The sequence below is a fragment of the Gorilla gorilla genome, chromosome 18 (genome assembly GCF_029281585.2).
Source record: "Gorilla gorilla gorilla isolate KB3781 chromosome 18, NHGRI_mGorGor1-v2.1_pri, whole genome shotgun sequence".
Taxonomy (NCBI): domain Eukaryota; kingdom Metazoa; phylum Chordata; class Mammalia; order Primates; family Hominidae; genus Gorilla; species Gorilla gorilla.
Genome location: NC_073242.2, coordinates 118,183,890 through 118,206,401, shown reverse-complemented (window position 1 = coordinate 118,206,401; position 22,512 = coordinate 118,183,890). Strand labels below are relative to the sequence as shown.

General features: G+C 55.5%; 1 protein-coding gene across 3 annotated transcripts in view; it reads right to left on the bottom strand.

Moving 5' to 3' along the window:
- The window catches only part of JPH3 (junctophilin 3), a 103,424-nt gene extending 85,035 nt beyond the window's left edge, over nucleotides 1-18,389 (bottom strand). The window contains exons 1-2 of one of the 3 annotated variants that reach the window (XM_031002618.3): nucleotides 17,377-18,153; nucleotides 11,741-16,816 (exon numbers count right to left, since the gene is read on the bottom strand). In XM_031002618.3, the coding sequence (XP_030858478.1) occupies nucleotides 16,698-16,816; nucleotides 17,377-17,758 (501 nt within the window). In that variant the 5' untranslated portion in view covers nucleotides 17,759-18,153 and the 3' untranslated portion in view covers nucleotides 11,741-16,697. Of the gene's footprint in view, nucleotides 1-11,740; nucleotides 16,817-17,376 lie in introns of those variants that run through there. The other 2 variants (XM_019011589.4, XM_019012392.4) reach the window with 2 other exon arrangements.
- Between the last annotated feature and the right edge of the window lie 4,123 nt (nucleotides 18,390-22,512).

The following is a 22,512-nucleotide window of genomic DNA, read 5'->3' as shown; positions in this document are numbered from 1 at the left end:
GCTCAGAACCAGGCTCAGACCACCCTGAAGCCCCTTGCGCAGCCGCGGATCCCAGGTCTGGGCTGTTCCTGTCCCGAACCCCCTCCCCCGGACTCCGACTATAGGATTTTGGAGTGGCCACCTCCTCCTGCCAGCAGCCCCTCCCGACACAGAGCAGATGGGGGCACTGGCCCTGGCACTCTGGGCCAAGTCGGGTCCAGCTGCCAGGGCGAGAAGTTAGCTGCTGACCCCCGCGCTCCAGGGGACCAGTTTCTTTTTCCTTTTCCTTTTGAGACAGAGTCTCGCTCTGTTGCCCAGGCTGGAGTGCAGTGGCACGATCTCGGCTCACTGCAACCTCCGCCTCCCGGGCTCAAGCAATTCTCCTGTCTCAGCCTCCTGAGTAGCTGGGACTACAGGCGCCCGCCACCATGCCTGGCGAATTTTTGTATTTTTTGGTAGAGATGGGGTTCCACCATGTTGGCCAAGCTGGTCTCAAACTCCTGACCTCAAGTGATCAGGCCTCAGCCTCCCAAAGTGCTGGGATTATAGGCGCGAGCCACCGTACCCGGCCCAGGGGCCCAGTTTCTATCGAATGCTCCTAACAGTCCCAAGAGACCTCTTCACAGGGCCAGACTGAGGCAGGCGGGCAGGGAGGCCCAGTGCCGCCCCAACAGCAGAACCGTGTGGCCTTGGGAAGTTTGCCGCATCTCTGGCCTCAGTCTCCTCCTCCGGGCAGCAGGAGGACAGCGCCTCACAGGGCTGCTGTGTGGAATCCAAGGAAAGACGCAAAAAGAGCTGTGGTGTAAACTCAGGGAACAGCAGCATCAAAACCTGGAAGGGAGGGGCGAGGAACAACGCGCTTCCCCCCCATGGCAGGACTGACGTTCCCCCCTGTGCAGCCCTTCCCCTCCCTCTCCTCACAGCCCACCCCTCTCCCTTTTCTGCTTCTTCCCCTCCCTCTCTCCCTCTCTTCTCTCCTTCTCTCCCTCTCTCTCCTCTCTCTTCTCTCTCCCTCTCTCTCCTTCTCTCTCTCTCTCCCTCCCCTCCCACCTCTCTGCTAACCACACCCCCATCCAGGCTCAAATGCTCCTTCCCTTTGCCCCCCATCCCTGCTCTGGCCCATGACACCAGGACCCTGCCCCTATGGGTGTCTCCTGGTCACTGTCGCTGCAGCCCCGCCCCCCTGGCCTCTGCTGTACTCTTCCACACAGGAATGCACCATAAACTTGCTCACGATAGGTCTCTGCAGTGTGGACATAGCCACCCAGGCTCAGCCTGCGCTGGGATCCCAGTCCCCATTGCTGGCCTGAGGGACCCCAGAGCCCAGGTGACTCCCACACTTCTCCCTCCCACTCAGTACTGTGGGCTGGGACCTCCGTTTCCCAAGGGGTTTACCTCCGGCTCTTGTTTTTCTTAACAACTGGACTGGCTCTGGCACACCCAAGGGTGAAGTGTGAGGGCCCTTGGGCTCCTTGCGCACTGGGTCCCAGGGTGGCCCTGTTCCTTCTGTCCCTGGTGCTCACAGATGCGCCTCCTGAAGTCTGGGAGGCCCCACGGTTCCTCCCCAACCCGCTCAGCAGCCTCACTCCCTAGAAGGCGTCTCCAGCCCCCTCCTTGCGCCCCATCCGTGCCCCGCAGGGAGCTGTGCAGGGCTGACTGACGGGTCCTATTCCCCCAACCAAGAAGTCCTAGGGCTCTTTGTTCACCACTGTCCCCAGGGCCAGCTTGTTGCCTAGCACACAGTCGGCGCTCAATAGATACTTGGGTGGCCCAACATCCCCCCAGACTCTGTGGCTCCTCCCTCTGCCTGCAGCCGTCGTGGTGTCCGAGGACCGGAGCTGGTAAGCAGAGCCAGATAGTGACAGCCGGACCCCAGACCCCTCCAAGCCACAGACTGCGATCCTGGCTTTGTCCTGTCACCGCTTACTGAGCACCTACTGTGTGCATGGCACTGTGCCTGGTACTCTGGAGCCAAGAGACAGACACCCAGCGCAGTTTATCTCAGAAGTCCAACCTCCAACGGAGCAGGCAGCCTGCAGCCAGGCGGGCTGGGGTGCAGGGGAGCCGGGGGCTCACAGTGGTGTCTACAGCCTATGAAAATGTCGCAACTCAACAGTAAGAAGACAAATAATCCTTCTTTTTTTTTTTTTCCTTAAGACAGGGTCTCGCTCTGTCACCCAGGCTGGAATGCAGTGGCGTGATCATAGCTCACTGCAGCCTTGATTTCCTGAGCCCAAGTGATACTCCTGCTTCAGCCTTCCTCATAGCTGGGACTACAGGCACCACCATGCCCAGCTAATTTTTTGCATTTTTTATAGAAATGGGGTTTTGCCATGTTGCCCAGGCTGGTGCGCAGTGCCCCCCCCCTTTTTTTTTTGAGACAGAGTCTTACTCTGTTGCCCAGGCTAGAGCGCAGTGGCGCAATCCTGGCTCACTGCAACCTCCGCCTCCCAGGTTCGAGTGATTCTCCTGCCTCAGCCTCCGAGTAGCTGGGCTTACAGGCTCCTGCCATCACGCCCAGCTCATTTTCGCATTTTTAGTAGAGATGGAGTTTTGCCATGTTGGCCAGGCTGGTCTCAAACTCCTGGCCTCAGGTGATCTGCCCACCTCAGCCTCCCAAAGTGCTGGAATTACAGGTGTGAGCACTGCGCCCGGCCTGAAATAACCCAATTTTTAAATGGGCAAGGATCTGAACAGGCATTGCTCCAAAGATGTACCAATGGGCCGACAAGCACCTAGAGAGACTCAGCACCAGCCTCCAGGAAATCCATCCCAGAAGTGGCTGCAACCAAAAAGACAGGCGATGACAGGTGCGGATGAGGATGCAGAGACACCAGAGCCCCCATGCTGCTGGCGGGAACAAGTAAACAGTGTGGCCAGGTGGAAAAAGGCTGGGGTGGAGTTAGTGCCGAACACGGTCACTCTGTCTCCCAGGCCTGAGCTCCACCGTCTGTAAAATGGGCACGACACATGGACGTACCTGGCCTCTCGGGGCTGTAGGACAGCAGGGACGATGGCCAATGGCCTAAGGGATGAGGTGTTTGCCACAAGGCCAGGCACAAGCCAGTGTGGTGTCCTCATCCTGCCTTTGCTCCTTTTCCCGGCCTGTCCACACCTTCCTCCCCCAGCTGCTGCCCCGCCTCCCTCCCTCCTCCTCCTCTGCTCACTTCTCGAGTCCTGGGGCTCCCCTAGGTTCCATCCTGTGCGTTTCTCCCCTCCCACTTTCTGTTTTCTTTAAATAATATTTTTTGCCTTATTTCCAAGTTTTATTATTTATTTATTTATTTTTTTGAGACAGGGTCTCATTATGTCGCCCACGCTGGAGTGCAGTGGCCCAATCTCCACTCACCGCAACCTGCACCTCCCGGGCTGAAGTGATTCTCCCACCTCAGCCTCCGGAGTGGCTGGGACTGCAGGCGCAGGCTGCCATGCCCCAGCTAATTTTTGTATTTTCTGTAGAGACGGGGCTTCGTTATGATGCCCAGGCTGGTCTCAAACTCCTGAACTCACGTGATCCGCCCACCTCAGTCTCCCAAAGTGCTGGGATTACAGGCATGAGCCACTGCGCCCAGCCACTCCCCTCCCACTATTCAATGCCACCGGGAGTGGGAGATGCCCCATCCCTTCCACCCAGACACACCATCCCCACCACAGACGCACCCCTGTCCCGGCTGCACACAGCTTCTCTGCTGAGCATGTTTCATAGGTGACTCTCGGCCCCTGCACCTGCATCTGCTCCTTCTCCAAATTCCCTCAAAGACAGGCCCACCCAGTCCCAGACTCCTGGCCTCTGCCCTACCATGCAGCCCGCCTACCTCTACAGCCTTCACCAGACCCAGCCACTGTCTCCACTCCTTGGACACAGGCACCGCTCCCTAGAGGTGGCATCCCTCCCATGACCCCCAGCTTCCTCTCTGGCCCCCCATTTCCCTGCCCTCCCAGCACCAGAGTGACCACGTGAACTCAGCCATACAACTTCCACACGGCCCAGCACCAGCTCTCCTGGCATCCACTGGGGGGAAGCGAAGACATCTGTGCACAGGAAAACCTGGACCTGAGAGTTGGCAGCAGCTTTCTAAATTCACAACGTCCCACGCTGGAGACACCCCAGATGCCCTTCAAGGGACAGATGGTTAAACAAACGGCCCATCCACACTGTGGGACACCACCCAGCAATAAGAAAGGACTATTTTATTTGGTTTTCTGGTTTGCTGTTCGTTTGTTTTTTGAGACAGAGTCTTACTCTATCACCCAGGCTGGAGTGCAATGGCGCGATCTCGGCTCACCGCAACCTCCGCCTCCCAGGTTCGAGTGATTCTCCTGCCTCAGCCTCCGAGTAGCTGTGATTACAGGTACGCACCACCGCACCCGGCTAATTTTACATTTTTAGTAAAGACGGGGTTTCACCATGTTGGCCAGGCTGGTCTCGAACTCCTGACCTCAGGTAATCCACCCGCCTAGGCCTCTCAAAGTGCTGGGATTACAGGCGTGAGCCACGGAGCCCAGCCTGGAACGAACTATTGATATAGGCAACACCTAAGAATCTCCAGCAAATGAGGCTGAGTGACGAAAACCAGCCCCAAAATGACGAACTGTACTTTTCTGTTTACAGAGCATTTTGGAAACGACGAAACTGAAGACCAGCCCCAAAATGACGAACTGTACTTTTCTGTTTACAGAGCATTTTGGAAACCACGAAACTGAAGGAATGGAGAACAGCTCAGAGGCTGCCAGGGCAGCGGGTGTGGCTACAGAAGGGCAACACAAGGGACCCCGGGGCGCGGGTGCTCCCCATCCTGACTGTGTCCACGTCAATATCCGGTTCCGACATGTCATCAGTTGCACAGGATGCTACCTCGGGAGAGACCACATGAGGGGGACACCGGATCTCTGATCTATTCCTCACCAATGCCTGGGAATCTACGGTGATCTCAAAATAAAAAGTGTAATTACAAAAATACAAAACCTGGCCGGGCACAGTGGCTCACACCTGTAATCCCAGCACTTTGGGAGGCCGAGGTGGGCGGATCACAAGGTCAGGAGATCAAGACCATCCTGGCTAACACGGTGAAACCCTGTCTTTACTAAAAATACAAAAAAAAAAAAAATACAAAAAATTAACCGGGCGTGGTGGCGGGCGCCTGTAGTCCCAGCTACTCGGGAGGCTGAGGCAGGAGAACGGCGTGAACCCGGGAGGCGGAGCTTGCAGTGAGCTGAGATCGCGCCACTGCTCTCCCACCTGGGCAACAGAACGAGACTCTGTCTCAAAAAAAAAAAAAAAATATATACACACACACACACACACACAAAACCAGATTGCGTTGCTGTCCTGCTTAAATCAGACAATGTTGTTCCCGGGCCCTGGACAAAATTCAAACTCCCCCATCCCTGGGGCCTGGAAGCTGTCTGTGCTCAGACCCCGTGCCCTTCTCCCAGCTGCGGCAGCCACAGGGCTCTCTGAACACCAAGCAGGCTCTGGCCGTGGTGCCCCTGCACACGCCATCTCCCTCCTGCAGGCTCTTCTTCCCTCTCTCCACACCACCGGCCCCTCCTGTTGCTCAGAGCTCGCCTGATTGACCACTCATTGACCCATCCAGCCATGATTTCCGGAGCTCTCCTCTGCTGTCGGGTGCTGTGCCCGGGGCTGACCCCAACAGACCCGGTCTCTTCCCCCACTCGCCTCCCCCTAGCAATGCCTCATTGCAGAGGAGGGAAGGCGACTGGAGCTTCTCAAGGCGTGGTCCCAGCACCACCTGCATTGAATGGCCCTGGCTGTGTGACCCTCCCAGGCATTCCTGGGCTCCCTTCTGGGCAGCCCGGGTCAGGGAGGCCGGGTCAGGCGACCCAGACGCGCACAGAGTTTAAGACTCGTGACTGGAGCTATGGAGTCCCTGCTCCATCACTTCCCACTTCTGTTGCATCTCTGAGCCTGCTTCCCATCTGGAAAATGGGGGAGCCATGCTTTCCCCACAAGGAGACGAAACAAATGAACAGGGAAAGCTCCAGGGCCCAGCCCCACTCGCTGGGCAGGAAAGAAACACAGCAGCTGTCACTCAAGTCCATGCCGAGCTGGGAGAGAAGGGCTCAGGACAAGAAAGAAGGTTCTGGGTATCCCATGTTGCCTGGATGCTGACCCCAAGGGTACGGGGCCTCCGGAAGGGGGCGAGGTGAAAGACCAACTCTGCCTGGGTCTACTCCAGCCCAAGCCTCCACCAGGCCTGTAGAAATCTGCTGATCCCGGCTTATTTTTCTACTCACTGTGTAAACTGAGATCAATCTGGGCACGCTTAGGCCCCGGGGAGGATGGACAGGTTCTTATCTGGGGATCCGTGGATGGGTCCCCGGGAACCTGTGAACCCTCAGGAGAGCCACCAACCCTCATGTGTGCAGGGACCTTCCTTTATTCTGGGAAGGGACGCACAGTTCCTCACGTGTGCAGGGACCAGCATTTATCCTGGGAGGAGACGTGCGGCTCCTCACGTGTGCAGGGACCTGCCTTTATCCCAGGAGGGGACGCGCGGCTCCTCACGTGTGCAGGGACCAGCCTTTATACCGGGAGGGGACGCACGGCCCCTTGTGTGTGCAGGGACCAGCCTTTATCCCAGGAGGGGACGCGCGGCTCCTCATGTGTGCAGGGACCAGCCTTTATCCCGGGAGGGGACACGCGGCTCCTCATGTGTGCATGGACCTGCGTTTATCCTGTGGGGGACGCGTGGACCCTTGTGTGTGCAGGGACCAGCACTTATCCTGGGAGGGGACGCACAGCTCCTCCTGTGTACAGGGACCTGCATTTATCCTCGGAGGGGACGCACAGCTCCTCCTGTATACAGGGGACTGCGTTTATCCTGGGAGGGGACGTGTAACTCCTCACGTGTGCAGGAACCTGCCTTTATCCTGGAAGGGGACACGTGGCTCCTCGTGTCTGCAGGGACCTGCTTTTATCCTGGGAGGGGTCACGCAGCTCTGTGTCCACACCACGCTGGCAGTCCCCCAAGCTTACAAATTGCTGGGAGTGAAACCTCTCTGCCCCTGCTTCACTGTGAGACCTGGCGCAGGGCCCCTCCCTTGGTGGGCCTCAGTTTCCTCATCTGTAAAGCAAGGGGGCCCCTGGAATGCTGGCTCCATCAAGAAAGGCATCTCGGAGCGCCGGAAACAATTCCGCGGCCAGAAACAAGTTTGCAGTGCTGTGATCTCAGCGAGTGTGACCCCGTGAGCCTCACCTTTCCTGTCTTTTAAATGGGAGCGGAATGCCTTATCTCAAGGCATTATCTTAAGGAATGTAAGATATAACGTCTATGATAAAATGCCCAGCACAATACTTGGAACAAAATAGATGTTTTAGAAAGAAAAAGTGTTTTTCTTTCAAAGGAATTCCCTGGCTTTGCAGTTCTAGGTTATCATACACAGTCAGCCCTCTATAGCTTCAGGTTCCAAGTCCACAAATTCAACCAACTGCAGATCAAAAATATATTTAAAAACAACACAATAGGCTGGGCTAGGTGGCTCACACCTGTAATCCCAGCACTTTGAGAGGCTGAGGTGGGCGGATCACTTGAGGTCAATAGTTCAAGACCAGTCTGGCCAACATGGTGAAACCCCGTCTCTACTAAACAAAATACAAAAAATTAGCCGGACGCAGTGGTGGGTGCCTGTAGTCCCAGCTACTCGGGAGGCTGAGGCAGGAGAATGGCGTGAACCCGGCAGGCGGAGCTTGCAGTGAGCTGAGACCTCGCCACTGCACTCCAGCCTAGGTGACGGAGTGAGACCCTGTCTCAAAAAAAAAAAAAAGAAAGAAAGAAAGAAAGAAACGTAGGTATTGTGCTTGGAAAATTTCTAGTCTACTTTATTTTACTTTATTTTTTTTCAGACGGAGTCTCACTCTTTCACCCAGGCCGGACTGCAGTGGCGCTATCTTGGCTCACTGCAAGCTCCGCCTCCCAGGTTCATGCCATTCTCCTGCCTCAGCCTCCAGAGTAGCTGGGACTACAGGTGCCCGCCACCAAGCCCGGCTAATATTTTTTTTGTATTTTTAGTAGAGACGGGGTTTCACTGTGTTAGCCAGGATGGTCTCGATCTCCTGACCTCCTCGGCCTCCGCCTGCCTCGGCCTCCCAAAGTGCTGGGATTACAGGCATGAGCCACCGCGCCCGGCCTCTAGTCTACTTTATTTTAATGTACTATATTAATTTCACGAACCACTTGACCCAGAGTTTGAAAAACTCTTATCTACAGCTGCAACTCTAGGCCCTGCTTGCTGTGACCAAATACTCAGGCTCAGACCCCCACCTTAAAGTTTCCAGTGTCAGTGGTCTTGGATGGACCCCGGCGTGGGTCAGTCATCAAAGCTCCCAAGTGATGTCCAGCTACAGACGCTCCAGATGAGTGGTCCTCAACCTGCGCTGAACGTTAGAATCACCTGGAATGTTTAAAAAATAATCCCAGGCCAGGTGCAGTTGCTCGCACCTGTAATCCTGTAAAAAAGTTGCTCACACCTATAAAAGCACTTCAGGAGGCCAAGGTGGGCGGATCGCTTGAGCTCAGGAGTTTGAGACCAGTCTGGGAAACACGACAAAACCCCATCTCTACAACAAATACAAAAATTAGCCGGGCATGGGGGTGCATGCCTGCAGTCCCAGCTACTCAGGAGGCTGAGGTGGGAGGATGGCTTGAGCCCAGGAGGCAGAGGTTGCAGTGAGCCACGATCACACACTATTGCACTCCAGGATGATAGATGGAGCCAGCCCCCGTCTCAAAAAAATTAAAATAAAAAGAATCCCAATGCCCAGGCTGCACCCAGAGGACCTCAATCAGCACCTATGGGTGGGGCCCGGGCATCTGCATTTTCTAAAGCAACCTAGATGAAGCCCATGCACAGCTAAGGTTAAAGTGAGTGCACCAAAGCAGTATCTCCTGCACTGGAGCCACCTGAGCATCTCCAAACACACATCCTGACCCTGGAGGTCGGTGGCAGGCCTGACACCCCGCATTTCTAACCATCTCCCAGGGACATTCTTAGTGACTCAAATGCGTAGCCAGGCTTAGGAGGCACAAGCCCAGGACTGTGGTTCTTAATGTGAGGTCCCCAGATCAGCAGCCTCAGCATCGCCTGAAATTTGTAAGAAATATAAATTCTTGGGTGGCATCCCAGGCCCAGAGACTCAGGGGTGGGGCTGGAAATCTGTGTCCTGACACACCTTCCAGGTGGTTCTTGTAACACTCAGGCTTGGGAAGCACCGGCATAGAGCAGCAGACAGAGGCGGGCCCATGTCCTGCCCAACTCAGACTCCACCGGCAGCAGAGAGAGCGACTCTCCGTGTTTTTGGAAAGCATTTGCACCAGCGAGCCTTCCCTGGGTCCAGAACAACACCCATGACATTCATAGGTAGGAGGGAGATGGCACATGTTGAGAAGGAAAAAAATGTCATGACTAAATCATAGAGATGGGGAAGCTGAGGCTGAGGGAGACGTGGCCTCCAACAAATCTGCAGCCTCAGGCTTTGGATAACAACTCTCACCCTACTGCCCTTCCAGACTCAACTCAGGCACTGCCTACCCCCAGAAGCCTCTGCCGCTCCTTCAGGGACACACACACCGGCCCTGCCCCTCCTCAGGTCCCTGCCCTGTGGTGCTCCCATTCAGGACCCCCACTGTGGCATGAGAAACCCCGAATTATTCCATATATCTCGGTTTTGCACCCCTGTTCAGACTCCTTATTCTTCCTGGTAGAACATAGGACATCCTATTTCTTGAATTTTCATTTTTATGTGTTTGTTTCTTTTTTCCCAATCTTCCACGTTACCACAAACTCTGTACTGCGTACACAGTCAATGCTCAGCAAATACTTAAGGCTGATTCACTGAGGTTGGACCTGAGCTTTTCTGTCTTTGTGCCTTGAACACGGTCTGAACTTGGCAAATGCTTCTCCAATGACTGAACGAATCAAGCCAAGGAAAAGGGAGCAGTAAAAAGATAGTGAGGAATTAAGCAGACTGGAGGGTACTCATCTTTCCATGGGTCTTTCTTTGCACTTTGCAATGAATGCTACTCATTAAATCGTGGTCCAAAAATGCCTCCCAGTCATGACTGCTGGTATCACTCCATTATTCACTGCATTCAACACCATCATCTTTCTCATATGAAACACTGGCAGTCTCTTAAGGAGCAACGACAAAGCCAACCACAAAACAAAACTAATCAAGGAATTAGAACAGGCATGTTTTAATGCTAATTGTAAAGTAAGACTGACCTGTGGACATGAGGGTCACCGGGAAAAACTTTCCTTTAACTACGTCCAATTCTAAGGTCTTGCAATGAAACAGGCATAGGAAATAATGATGGTAAACAAAATTACCAAATACTACCGCGTTTACTTGCACAATTCATTCATTCCACAAATATTTATTGACCACCACGTGCCAGCACCATTTTAGTCACCGGGCACATGGCAGTGACCGGCACGGACACAAACCCCTTCCCATATGGAACTTACACTCCAGACCAGTGCTGCCCAATAAAGCTTTCTGCACTGATGGAATGTTCTGGATTTACATTGTCCAGTATGGTGGCCACTAGTCCCACGTGGCTGTTGAGCCCGTGAAATGTGGCTGGTACCGGTTCGTGGCCTGTTAGAAACCCAGCCACACAGCAGGAGGTGAGTGGCGAGTGAGTAGGCAAGCAAGTGAAGCTTCGTCTGTATTTACAGCCGCTCTCCAATGCTTGCATTACTGCCTGAGCTCTGCCTCCTGTGGGATCAGCAGCAGCATTAGATTCTCATAGGAATGCAGAGCCTGTTGTAAACTGCTCATGCCAGGGACCTAGTTTGCACACTCCTTATGATAATCTAATGTCTGATGATCTGTCACTATCTCCCATCACCCCCAGATGAGACCGTCTAGTTGTAGGAAAACAAACTCAGGGCTCCCACTGATTCTACATGATGGTGAGTTGTATTATTACTTCACTATATATTACAATGTAATAATAATAGAAATAAAGCACACAATGAATAGAATGCACCTGAATCATCCCAAAACCATCCCTCAACCCTGGGCGGTAGAAAAATTGTCTCCCATGAAACTGGTCCCTGGTGCCAAAAAGGTTGGGGACCATTGGTCTAGAGGACTCACCCACTGAGGCAGATGTAAAGAGAATGGTGGTGAAACAGTTTCACTGACTGGTACAGACAAATCATTCCTTTGCCTGCCTTCGGCTGTGCACCTATGACCCCTGTTATGCTCCAAGAGAATTGAACACACACATCCTACGGCAGGAATACACCTTAGACTTCAGAGCAACTTCTATACATCTTACTAAAGTCTCACCCTAGGCCGGGCACAGTGGCTCACACCTGTAATCCCAACACTTTGGGAGGCCGAGGCAGGCAGATCGCCTGAGTTCAGTTCAAGACCAGCCTGGCCAACATGGCAAAACACACTAAAAATTAAACTAAAACTAAACTAAAACACACTAAAAAAACTAAAACACAAAAAATTAGCCAGGTGTGGTGGCGTATGCCTGTAATCCCAGCTACTCGGGAGGCTGAGGCATGAGAATGACTTGAGCCCAGGAGGCAGAGGTTGCAATGAGCCAAGATCACTCCACTGCACTCCAGCTTGGGCTACAGGGTAAGACTCCATCTCAAAATAGATAAATAAATAAATAAAAACAAAAAAATAAAGTCTCACCCCCAAACCCACCTCCACAAGCTGGGAGCCGCTCTCCCAGTTGACCAGCAGAGGATGTTACCTCAGAAGACACTCACTTCTTCAGGAAGGACTGACAGGGTAGGGGTGAAAAAATAGGCAGGCATGCCAAGTAGCAGCCCTTCCTGGAGCATAGAATCCATGCACTGACTGAGTAGGACCAGGCACACTTCTTCTTTTTCTTTTGAGATGGGGTATGGCTCTGTCAGCAGGCTGGAGTGCAGTGGCACCATCTTGGCTCACCGCAGCCTTGACCTCCGGGGCTCAAGCAATCCTCTCACCTCAGCCTCCTGAGTGGTGGGACCACAGGCGTGCATCACCACACCTGGCTAATTTTTGTATTTTTTGTAGAGACGGGGGTCTCACAATGTTGCCCAGGCTGGTCTCAAACTCCTGGGCTCAAGTGAACCTCCCATCTCGGCCTCCCAAAGTGTTGGGATCGCAGGCGTGGCCCCCACATCTGGCACAGGCATAGGCACACTTCTGGTGGTTGAGTGTGCTGCAGGGTCCAGGACCAGGCGGTCACTGGCAAGGAGAGATGGTTTGGCTTGAAGAGGATGCCTAGAGCGAAAGTGAGTCCAGCCATCCACCCCACCCAGGCAGGCAGCCGGGAGCGCTCTCCAAGGTCCTGAAGGGACTGCCTCTCTTCTCTTCTCTCCTCTCCAGACTTGGAAGACAGCACCTTACTCAAGTTCGAGCCAGGACCCCAGTGCAGCGATGGCTCCATCCACCACATGTCCTCTCACAGCCAGGAAGCTACCAGCGGGGGAAGCGGCCAGTCCACGGAGACACGGACCAATGTGGAAAATTCACACCAACATCACCCTCTCCTCTAGTACTCACAAGTCTTTTTGTCATCTAAGGACACAAAGGGCGTTACATTCAACATCATTAGCTCACAGTTGAGAGCTCGTCATATTTAGAGTTGTGGAGGCTTGGGGAAAACAGGAAGAAAACGTCTTGGAAAGGAACAGCAGAGGCTCCTGCCCCCACCCCCACACTCCACCCCTTCTTGCTCTCTCCGGCTGGGTGTCCTCAGAAGAGAAGGGGTCAGAGTTCTCTCTCTCCTTCTCTGTGTCAGCTGGGGCTGCTCACTCACTACTCCAGATCGCTGCTGTAGGTGGGTGCTGGTCCTCACTCCCCGGCCAGCTCATCTCAGGATTCCTCACACAAAGCCCCTCAAACGGCCTCAGGGCCGACATGGGTAGGGGTGCCCTTCAGCCACATTTGTTCCTCAGCTATAACTGGCAACAAAAAAATAGCTGTTTGCTTCTTCCTTTCTCTTTTCACCTTACGGAGCCTTTCACCACCCGCCCCCCAAAGTAGCGGAAAGAGAATCTCGGAGAAAACGCTTTCATCTCCAACTGCTCAGGGCTTACTTCTTGTTTCTGAAATGAGTTTCTGTTGGCATAATCTCCGCACCAATGAACCTGATTCCTTCTAACCTGGGCACTCATTTTAAAAAGAAATTACTTGTTGCATAGTCATAGCCAAGCACAAAGCATATGCCCCATGGTAGTTTATTTTGTTGAGATGAGGGATTTTTCTCCCTAAAAGGGCACTAACAGCATAAACGTGTGTTTAAAATGGAAACGAAGCACACCACTGCCTCTGTCATCTGAGCTCCCCGTTTACAGGCCTGGTGGAGATTCAGAGTCCTTGGCCACTGGAGAGCAAGCAAGGCTGTAAGGGCGCAGTGGCTGCGTTCTGGGGGACAGGGTGGAAAATGTCTCCGGGTGGCAGGTGTTTTGTGCGCGTGTGTGTGCGCAGGCGCCTGGGGGGATCTGAATTCTGACTGTGGGTGTGTGTGATTTGTGTGGGTTGAGGAATCTGGGCCGGTGAACGGGACCTGAGTATGAGGGGGAGAGGCTTGGGCGTGAGATGACTCATATCTTTCAGGGTGTAGGAGGGCTTATTGGAGGGGGTAACTTTCGATTCGAGGGGTTCTGTGTACACAGCACCCGAAGGAAAGATCTACCTGTGCAGTGCAGCACCGGCATGCATGGTGGGCCTCAGGGGGCCAGGGGTCCTGGGCAGGGTATGGGTTTGCCCGTCTGTGCATGGGCATTCACCTGCAATTCTGGGCCACTGTACGCACAAGAGAACGAGAGATATAAATGAGAGGAAAGAACAGGAGGTGTTTTTGCACAGGGGCATTTAGAGAGCGATGTACCTAGCAAAAGCCCAGGCTCTGGGACGGCAGTCCTGAGCGTGACGCCTGCTGGTTCCTCCCAACCCACACCCACTGGGAGCCTCCACTTCCCAGTGTGGAAAATGAGAACAACAAGATAATCACCCTCTAGAGGTGTAAGAATTAAGGGCTATAATTCATTTAACACTTGCCACATGCTTGGCAGACAGTAAGTATCTAATGTTGCTATTTAACATCATTTACATGATCACCAGTCTCATGTCCAGATGTTGGTTCTAATAATGATCACTGTAAGTGACATGCATCGCCTGGAAACTGTAATGAAAAAACTAATGGTAAATAATAATGTATGCTTACTATATTCCTGGCATAGCCACGCACACCGTTCTCAATTAATCCTCACCCACCTTACAGGTATTGTTATCAACCTTTTGTAAAGATGAAGAAACAAGCTCAGAGAGGTTAAGTAACCCAACCAAGGTCACAAAACAGGGCATGTAGGGCAGGGATTCAAGCCCAGGATGCAAGCTGGGGTTGTGACTGCAAGCAGGTGTGCCTGTACCCCACACCCCCAGGCCTCACCATGCAGATGGTAGAAGCTACTCAGCTCAATCATGAAGTACCCTAAGGGGAGGACACACCTGGAGGAGTAGGAGTTGGCACAGGTGTCCACAGCTGAAATTCCACACCAATTCCAGCTACATGTGGAATACGCTGGCCGCTGGTGCATCATTCATGAAAATCGCCATTTCCCCAAGTCAGCGCCGAGAGCTGGGCTGAGGTTCCGGAGCTTTGCTGATGGCTGCCCAATATTCCCCCACTTCTTGTGCAAAGGAAAAGTCAGAGTGGAGCTGGGGCCATTAACTCCTTCCTCACTGCAACATGGCTGTCACCACTCACCAGTTGACTGGGAAGGAGGCATGGAGGTCTCTGCCCCATTCTGGCGATCCCCACACCCTGCAGGCTCCTTCCATGGGCTGCCTGGGGACACTCAGTGCCACAATCACCCCCTTCCCAACAGGAAGCTGGGAGCCCTCCAGAAAAGTGGCACAGATGTCCAGGCCCGAGTCCCCAAGACCAGAAGGGTCAATTCTATTTCCCGTCATGCCATGTTGCCAACCAAAAGGGAGAGCCGGCCATGAAGCTCCCCATCTGCATCCCTGCCTGGCTTTGCTTATGGGAGAGCTCAGAACCGCATACCCCTTGAGAGGATGTTGACAATCTGGGCTTCTTCCGGCAATGTGATGCGAGAACGAGGGGGGTTTGGTCCCAGACAGATCGGGGATCCCTGCAGCCAAAGGCTGGGACTCCTGAATCACACAGCCCGGGCCTTACTGGCCTCATCTGTAGAATGGACACGATCAGGAACGACCACAAGGAGGGGAAGGGCTTAGGGGAGCAGGATGCTGAGGGAGCTGTCTGGCTGGAGTGGAGAGCCCAGGGAAGTGGACCTATGGAGAAAAACATCTCTCCCCTTAACCCGTCAGATCCTAAACTACACGGCCAGCCACTGAATCAGATCCTTTCTTCCCTAAAAAGTCACAACATAATCGCCGCTCCTTCTCCCTCAAATGTAAGTTCCGTGAGGGCAAAGATCTGTGTCTGCTTTGCTCAGTGTGGTTTTTCCAAAGCCTAGGACACCTGGCTGTCTGCTTTGCTCAGTGTGGTTTTCCCAGAGCCTGGCACACCTGGCTCATAGCAAACATTCCATTAGTATTTGTTGAATGAAAGAAATGATTCCTCAGGACACTGGAGATGTCTGAGGAGCGTGGGCAGAGTGGGGTGCTCAGCCTCACCCCCAGATATTCTCGAGTGTTTCAGAGACAACGAAAGCCCTGGCTCCTCTCGTCCCCATGCCCTGCGTGAGCCCGGCCTGCACAGTCCTCCTGGAGCAGGCTCAGCCAGGAGCACCTCTGGAGGACAGGTCTGCAGAGCCTCCTGGCCAGAGCCTGGGGGTGATAGCAGCCCCTGGGCTCCAAACAGCCCAGCTGGAAGCGCCAGGCTGCCTGCCTGTCTCAGCCACCCACATCTGCTGCCCGGGCCTCCCTGTGCCTGCACGCGCGCACACACACACACACATACACACACACACAGGCCCACAGCCTGGAACCAAGGGAGCACCGTCTGCTCCCGCCCGGCCCTCAGCGCCCCAGGGTCAGGGAAGCTCTCCAACCTGCTCCATGAAAACAACAACGGCACAGAAAAGGCCGCCTGAGACCGGGGCTGGGCACGGCTTTGACAGGCAGGAGCATTATATAATTAACTGCCCCAGACTCCTCCTCCTCTTCGGGTAATAACGAACCCTGCTTTTCAGTTGCATAAGCCAAAATAATAATTACTCTCCAGCCCCCTGCCACTCCTGGATGTGGCCGTGGAGCAGGTGTTCCGAGCTTTCTTCATGAGACTCGGAGGCAGCGAGCGGGCGGGGAGGACTAGAGCACACGTACGCTCAGGATTTTTATTCCCAGCAGAAGCACAAGTCATTGCTGCGTCTCACTCCCTTCCCAGGCATCCATGCCTGAAACAGGCGAGGCGCCCGAGGGAGGCAGAGGACCCAGTGCCTCTGAGGATGAGCTCCCACATGGGAGTGGACTGGTCGGGGAAGCCAGTTTGTTTGGGGTCTGGCTTCCAGGAAAGGACCGGCTCCGTGCGTGTCAGGTGCACTGAGGAGTGGATATCGGAGAGTCCGGGCAGGCGGGCAGCTGCAGAGCCGGCCAAGGCTCCCTGCACAGAAACCATCTTACAGCAGCAGCAGCAGCAGCAGCAGCAACAGCAGCAGCAGCAGGCAGCTCCCTGGCTTCCGGCCCCGGCTCTGCCCCGAATGTGGTGGCATCTTAGAATGAAGGCACAGATCGATTCCCTCAACTAATGGTGAAAACGATGCAGCCACTGAAAGACGAGATTCCTGGGCTCTCGCTGAGCAGATGGGCCTCCCTCCTCCCTCCAGCAGCCTGCTTCGACAGCGCTAGTCCGCGTCCAACCACCTAGAAGTGTACTGCCTGGCTGTTTTGGTTCGGGTTGGCATCCCCCGCCCCTAGCGCTCCCCATCACTTCCTTTCCCTCGGCTTGGGCAGATTCGGGGCTGAGGAAGGCCCTCAGGCGCCGCAGGAACACCAGAAGCGAAGTTGGGGCCTCATCGAAGGGCGGCCTCCAGGGTGGGGGGCAAAGCCAACAAGGGGAGGGGCCCTTCTCCCAGCCCCCTCTGCCCTTGCTGGGTTCCCCAGGGCCGCGGGCCCAGCCTGGCCCTTCCCGCAGGTCTCCGGCCTGCTGTGTCCGACGCACGGAGGCTCTGCTGGGCCCCGCCTGGCTCTGCCCCTGGAAAGCCCCCAACACCCTTCAGCTGGCACAGGGGCACTGTCCCCACGAGGCAGCGGGGCAACCTGTAGCCAGGAGCCGCCGTGGCCTCCAGGGAAGCCCGGGAAAGGCCCCTGGTGCCCACGGCCCAACTGGAGGACGCAGCTCAACTTCCCCAGAGATCCACAGAAGGGGCGCGATCGGAAGCACGTCCCTCCCGCCCAGGCCCGGCCCGGCCCGCGGCACCTACCTCCGTCCGAGTAGGTCTCGGTCCCGTAGCCGTCCTGCAGCCCGTTGCTCCAAGTCCCTTCGTATTTGGCCCCGTTGCCCGCGCACTCCCGCACCCCGTAGCGCCCCTTGAATCCGTGCGTCCACTCGCCCTTGTACACCCACTTCCCCTTGCTCTCCAGGCCGATGCCGTGGCGCTTGCCCTGCGCCCAGGTGCCCTGGTACGTGTTGCCGCTGGGCCAGGTGTAGACGCCCAGCACCTCGAAGCCGTGGCTCCACGAGCCGGTGTATTCGCCTTGGCCCTTGGGGCCGGTGCAGACGCCATGGCCGTGCGCCTTGCCGTCCTCCCAGCCTCCACAGTAGGACCCTCCGTCGTCAAAATTAAACCTGCCCCCACTGGACATGCATGTAACTCGGTTCCAGATCCCGCAAACGGTGAAAACGGACTCAGGCGATCGACACAGCAGAGTCGCGGCCGCCGGCGGCCCTGGGTCGCGAGCGTTTTCCGGAGGAAAGGAGGACGCGGCCCCGGAGCGCGGTCTCGGGCGCGGGCGGCCGCGGCGCCGGCTCCGGAGGAATTTCAGTCAATCGGGGGCGATTATTCCTTTTCGAGCTGCGCCGCGGAGCCTGACCAGCGTCTCGCGCTCCCGCTGGAGACAGGACCGGAGGGGAGGGGGAGGGGAGGAGGGAGGGAGGGGGCAGGAGCGGCGGCGGCGGGGCCCGCGGCTCCACCTCAGCGGCGAGAGGGCCCCTCGCCGGCAGCCCCGCGGGGAGGGCGCCACGCCGAGGCCGGGCGGGGGGCGGCTCAGGCCCGGGCCGCGGCCCCCCACCTGCGGCTGCCGCGCTGCGGGCGCCCGAGGGCGGCGGCGTGGCCCGCGGGCGGCGGCGGCGGCACGGGCGGCGGCGCTGGCGGCTGCACCATATTGGGGGCCGCGGGCCGGGCGCGGGGCGGCGGCGGCAGCAGCAGCAGCAGCAGCAATGCGGCGGCTCGGGCGGCGGCGGCGGCGTGCGCTCCGGGCCCGGCTCGCGCGCTCGGGCCGCGCGGCGCGCGCCCGCACCCCGCCCGCCCGCGCGCCCCCGCCCGGTCCCCGCCCGCGCACCCCCGCCCCCGCCCCCGCCCCCGCCCCCGCCCCCGGAGCGCGGCGGTCCCAAGAGGGGCGCGGCCCGGCAGGCTAGGGCGCGGCGCGCAGGCGGGGACCCCGGGCGCCCCGCCCTCCGCGCCCCCCGCCCCGCGCTCCCCGCCCTGGGCTTCCCCGGGGCCCCCGCCGGACTGGAAACCGGGGTCCAGCCGGGGCGCCCCCGCCTCCTCCGGGAGTGGGATTTAAAGGCACAGGAACTGCGTCATGGGCAGGCGCGCAGCACTCAGGGCGCCCTCGGCCCCCTCCCGGGAGCTGGGCGATGAGGCCTGCAGAGCAGGACCTGCGAGCTGAGCGCCCCTACCCCTGCCCCTGCCCGCCCCTGCGCCTCGCCCCTCCCGCCGGGCTCGGATCTGCCCCGCCTGCCCCTGACTCGACTGAGGCCCTTTGCAAACCACAGGTGGTTTTCTCCGGTGACAAACAATGCTTCCTTCTTCCTTCCGGGCAGCTTGGGTCCAAGAGTGGGGGGAGGGGGGCTTACCCCAGAAAACAGGGATTTGGCGAGTCCCTCTCCCCTATAAATTAAGTGAGAGTCGGGACACACGCATGTATCTTGGAGCAAAGTCACCCGAATTCCGTGCGCCCTGCGCCCTGGCCAACAGGTAGCGCCCCCCCACTCGGGGAACGGTCGCGCTTTTGGGGAGCAAAGTGGGACCGCCATTCGGGCGTTTCTAGGTCTCTCTCCAGACATACTCTCACCCTCCGCCCCCTTTCCCCCGCACAAGAGAGTGTCTGATTCTTGGATCCGAGCATCCTGGGATCCATTTAAAATGCATTTCCTGGACCATAAATCCTCAGGCAGAAGCCGGCGTCCCCAACCCTCCTGGAATGCGTGCGGGAAATGGCAGCAGACCGGTGCAGTGGGCTGATGGAGGTGAGGAGGCTGCCCAGGGTCTTCGCTCCTGGGAGTGTGGGCCGGTGACCGCAGCACGGTGAGCCAGAAACTGCAAGCCAGGCTTGGAGCCTGAGATTAGGACAGGAGAAGACGTGCGATTCGGAGCCTCCAATCAGCCAGGAGCCCTGCTCAGATCTTCCCCTGTCCGAGAGAATCAAGATGGTCCCCACTCTTGGCTCACTCTTGGCTCACGGGGCTCTCAGGAAAATCAGCCCCTCCTGGGAGTCCCAGAGTTCAACCTCAGTCTTTTGCCTTGGGCACCAAAGCTCCCTCCCCAGAGTACCAGCAGCCAGGAGGCAGTCACCTCCTCATACACCCACTGTCAATGAGGGACATTTAGGGCGGTCGGCTTTGTTTTGTTTTGTGCAGTTACAGTGATTCATTGAGCTTTCTAGCGCTGTCTCCCTGTGCCCCTCTACAGAAGTTCTCTAAATGTCTGCGGTGGCATCATTGGACCAGCTACGTCTTGGACTTTATTGGAAGCTGCCAAATTGCTTTCCAAACACCTGGAGCAATTGACCTCTCACCCTTCAGTGTGCCTGGGTTTGTGGTTCTCTATTTCCTGGCCAGCACTGGTGTCCTCAAACTTCTGATTTTCTTTCCATTTATTTTACTTTGTTCATCTAAATGGGTATGAAATAATATCTCTGGGCTGTTTCATGTCCATGGAAATTTCTCTGTTGTAAATGTGTGGGCCAAAGGAACTGCACCTTGTCCTCAAGAGATTCGGGTCGAAACCTTGGCTCCGGGGCCCACCAGCAGTATGGCTTTGGGCAGTCACCTAATTTCCCTGAGCTCAGTTTTCTCATCTGTAGAATGGAGATGGCATAGTTCCCATAGGGTTACCGTGGGAATTCAAAAGCTAGGCGCCCAGCACTCAGTAAGCGCTCGGGAAGTGGGAAGTAATGTTACTGGAAGCCAGCCCCCCAGGGAGGGTCATGGATTCCTGCATGGAGACACCCGGCCCTCTGCCTGTTGAAATAAACATTGCCACCACTCGTATGTTCTACTTTTCATTTCTTCCATTTTATTTCCAACCCTTTTGCTGCTGAATCAGCAGCCCTCCTAACCACAAGCAGTGGATTGCAACTGAGATCCTATTGAAACACGGTGGTTGCTTCCAAGCAGTTACTGGTCAGCACCTTCCACCTTTGGCCAGTGTACACTCTGATCCCTTGCAGTTCCAAGACCCCCACCTGCAACTGACCCTCTCTCATCTCCTGCAGTCAGTTACTCCAGCGGTGACAGGCTCTAGTCTCTGAAATGCAGATATTACAGGCATTTGTTCTGTGCAATTTGGAAATCACCGCCCTCCCGATAAAGTAGGGCTGGCAGTATTGATTTCATTTTGGAGGAAACTGTCCAAGCCTATAAACATAGTACCACCCAGCCATTTAAAAACAAAAACCAGGGAGAAGGATAAAAAAGCTGTAACCCACATGTGAGCCAGGCACTAGGATGAAGACAGCACATTAGTCATCTCATGGACTCAGGTGATTTGGAATTACACTCTCCTTTTTAAACGAATCACTTTTCCCCACCAACGTAAAGTGTCTTGCCAGAGGGAAAATAATGACTGGGCAGGATTTGAGCCCAAGTCTGCCTGGCCTTCCAGCCTGCACCCTTTCTGGCCTCCAGGCATGGGTCCTTGCTGCCTCTTTTGCCTGGTGCCTCTTCCCATGACAGTAGAGCTTTCTGGTCTCAGCTCCAGAGAGGCTTCCTGACTAGTGCAGAAAGAAAGCTCCCCCTTCATCCCCACAAAAGCCTATTGATCTCCTTCAAAGAACTGAGCCACGATCAACTTATCTGTGCTTGCCTTCTTGTCTTTGCCTGTGTTTACCATAACACTGTGAAATGTCCACAAGATCCCCCATTCCACGTGATCTTCTTCCAGTGTGGTGTTGACAGCCCTCCTGTTGAGGGAGTGCTTTGGGGGAGCAAAGTGGGACTGCCATTCGGGCGTTTCTAGGTCTCTGTTGAGAGGTGGGCTCTGCATTCCCTTCCCCTGAATCTGGGCCAGTGTGTGATTATCACAGAAGTGACAGGATGTGACTTCAAAGGTCAGTTCATAAACAGCAACACAGCTTCTGCCTCATGCTCTTGGGGTGCTCAAGCTTGGAACCAAGTTACCATGATGTAAGGAAGCTCAAGCAGCCCCTGGACGTGCCAACAAGGAGAGATACAGGGTCCTCCAGCCCACAGCTCCAGCCAGACTCCCAGCCAGCCGCCATCAGCATTTGACAGCCATAAGAGTGTACCATCTTGAAAGTAGACCCTTCAGACCCCAGGCAGGCCACCCCAGCTAAAGCCACATGCAGCTGAGACAAGCGTTCCCCATCACATCTTGTCATAATTTCCATTTTCTGAAAAAAAAAAAAAGAAGATTGTTGTTTTAAGCCAGGCATCACACAAACCATAACTCAGAGGCCAAATCTAGTCCACTGCCTATTTTCATAAACAGAATTTCACTGAGGCACAGCCATGGCCATTCATTTGTGTGTCTAGAGTGGCTTTTACACTGCAACATAAGAGTGGAGTCGTTGTGACAGACACCTTATAACCTACAAAGCCTAAAATACTTACCATCTTGTTCTTTACGGAAAACGTTTACCACTCTTTGCTCACGGGGATCTCAGGAAAATCAGCCCCTCCTGGGAGTCCCAGAGTTCAACCTCAATCTCTTGGCTTGAGCGCCAAAGCCCCCTCCCCAGAGTACCAGCAGCCAGGAGGACAGTCACCTCCTCATACACCCACTGTCAATGAGGGACATTTAGGGCGGTGGGCTTTGTTTTGTTTTCTGCAGTTACAGTGATGCAGTGAGCTTTCTAGCACTGTCTGCCTGTGTATTAGTCTTCAAGGGCCATCATAACAAAATACCGCAGACTGGGTGACTTCGACAACAGAAATGTCTTATTGTTTTTGATGCTAAAAGTCCGAGATCAAGTTTCTGGCTGATTCAGTCCCTGGTGAGAGTTCTCTGCCCAGCTTGCAGATGGCCAGCTTCCCACTGTGCCGCGACCCAAGCCTCTCTCCTTTACTGGGCCCTACATCTCTGCTCTCAGCCAGCCTGCCTTATGTTTCTGCCCTCCATAGACCAGCTTTCTCTGCTGCAATCTGCTCTTCCCAT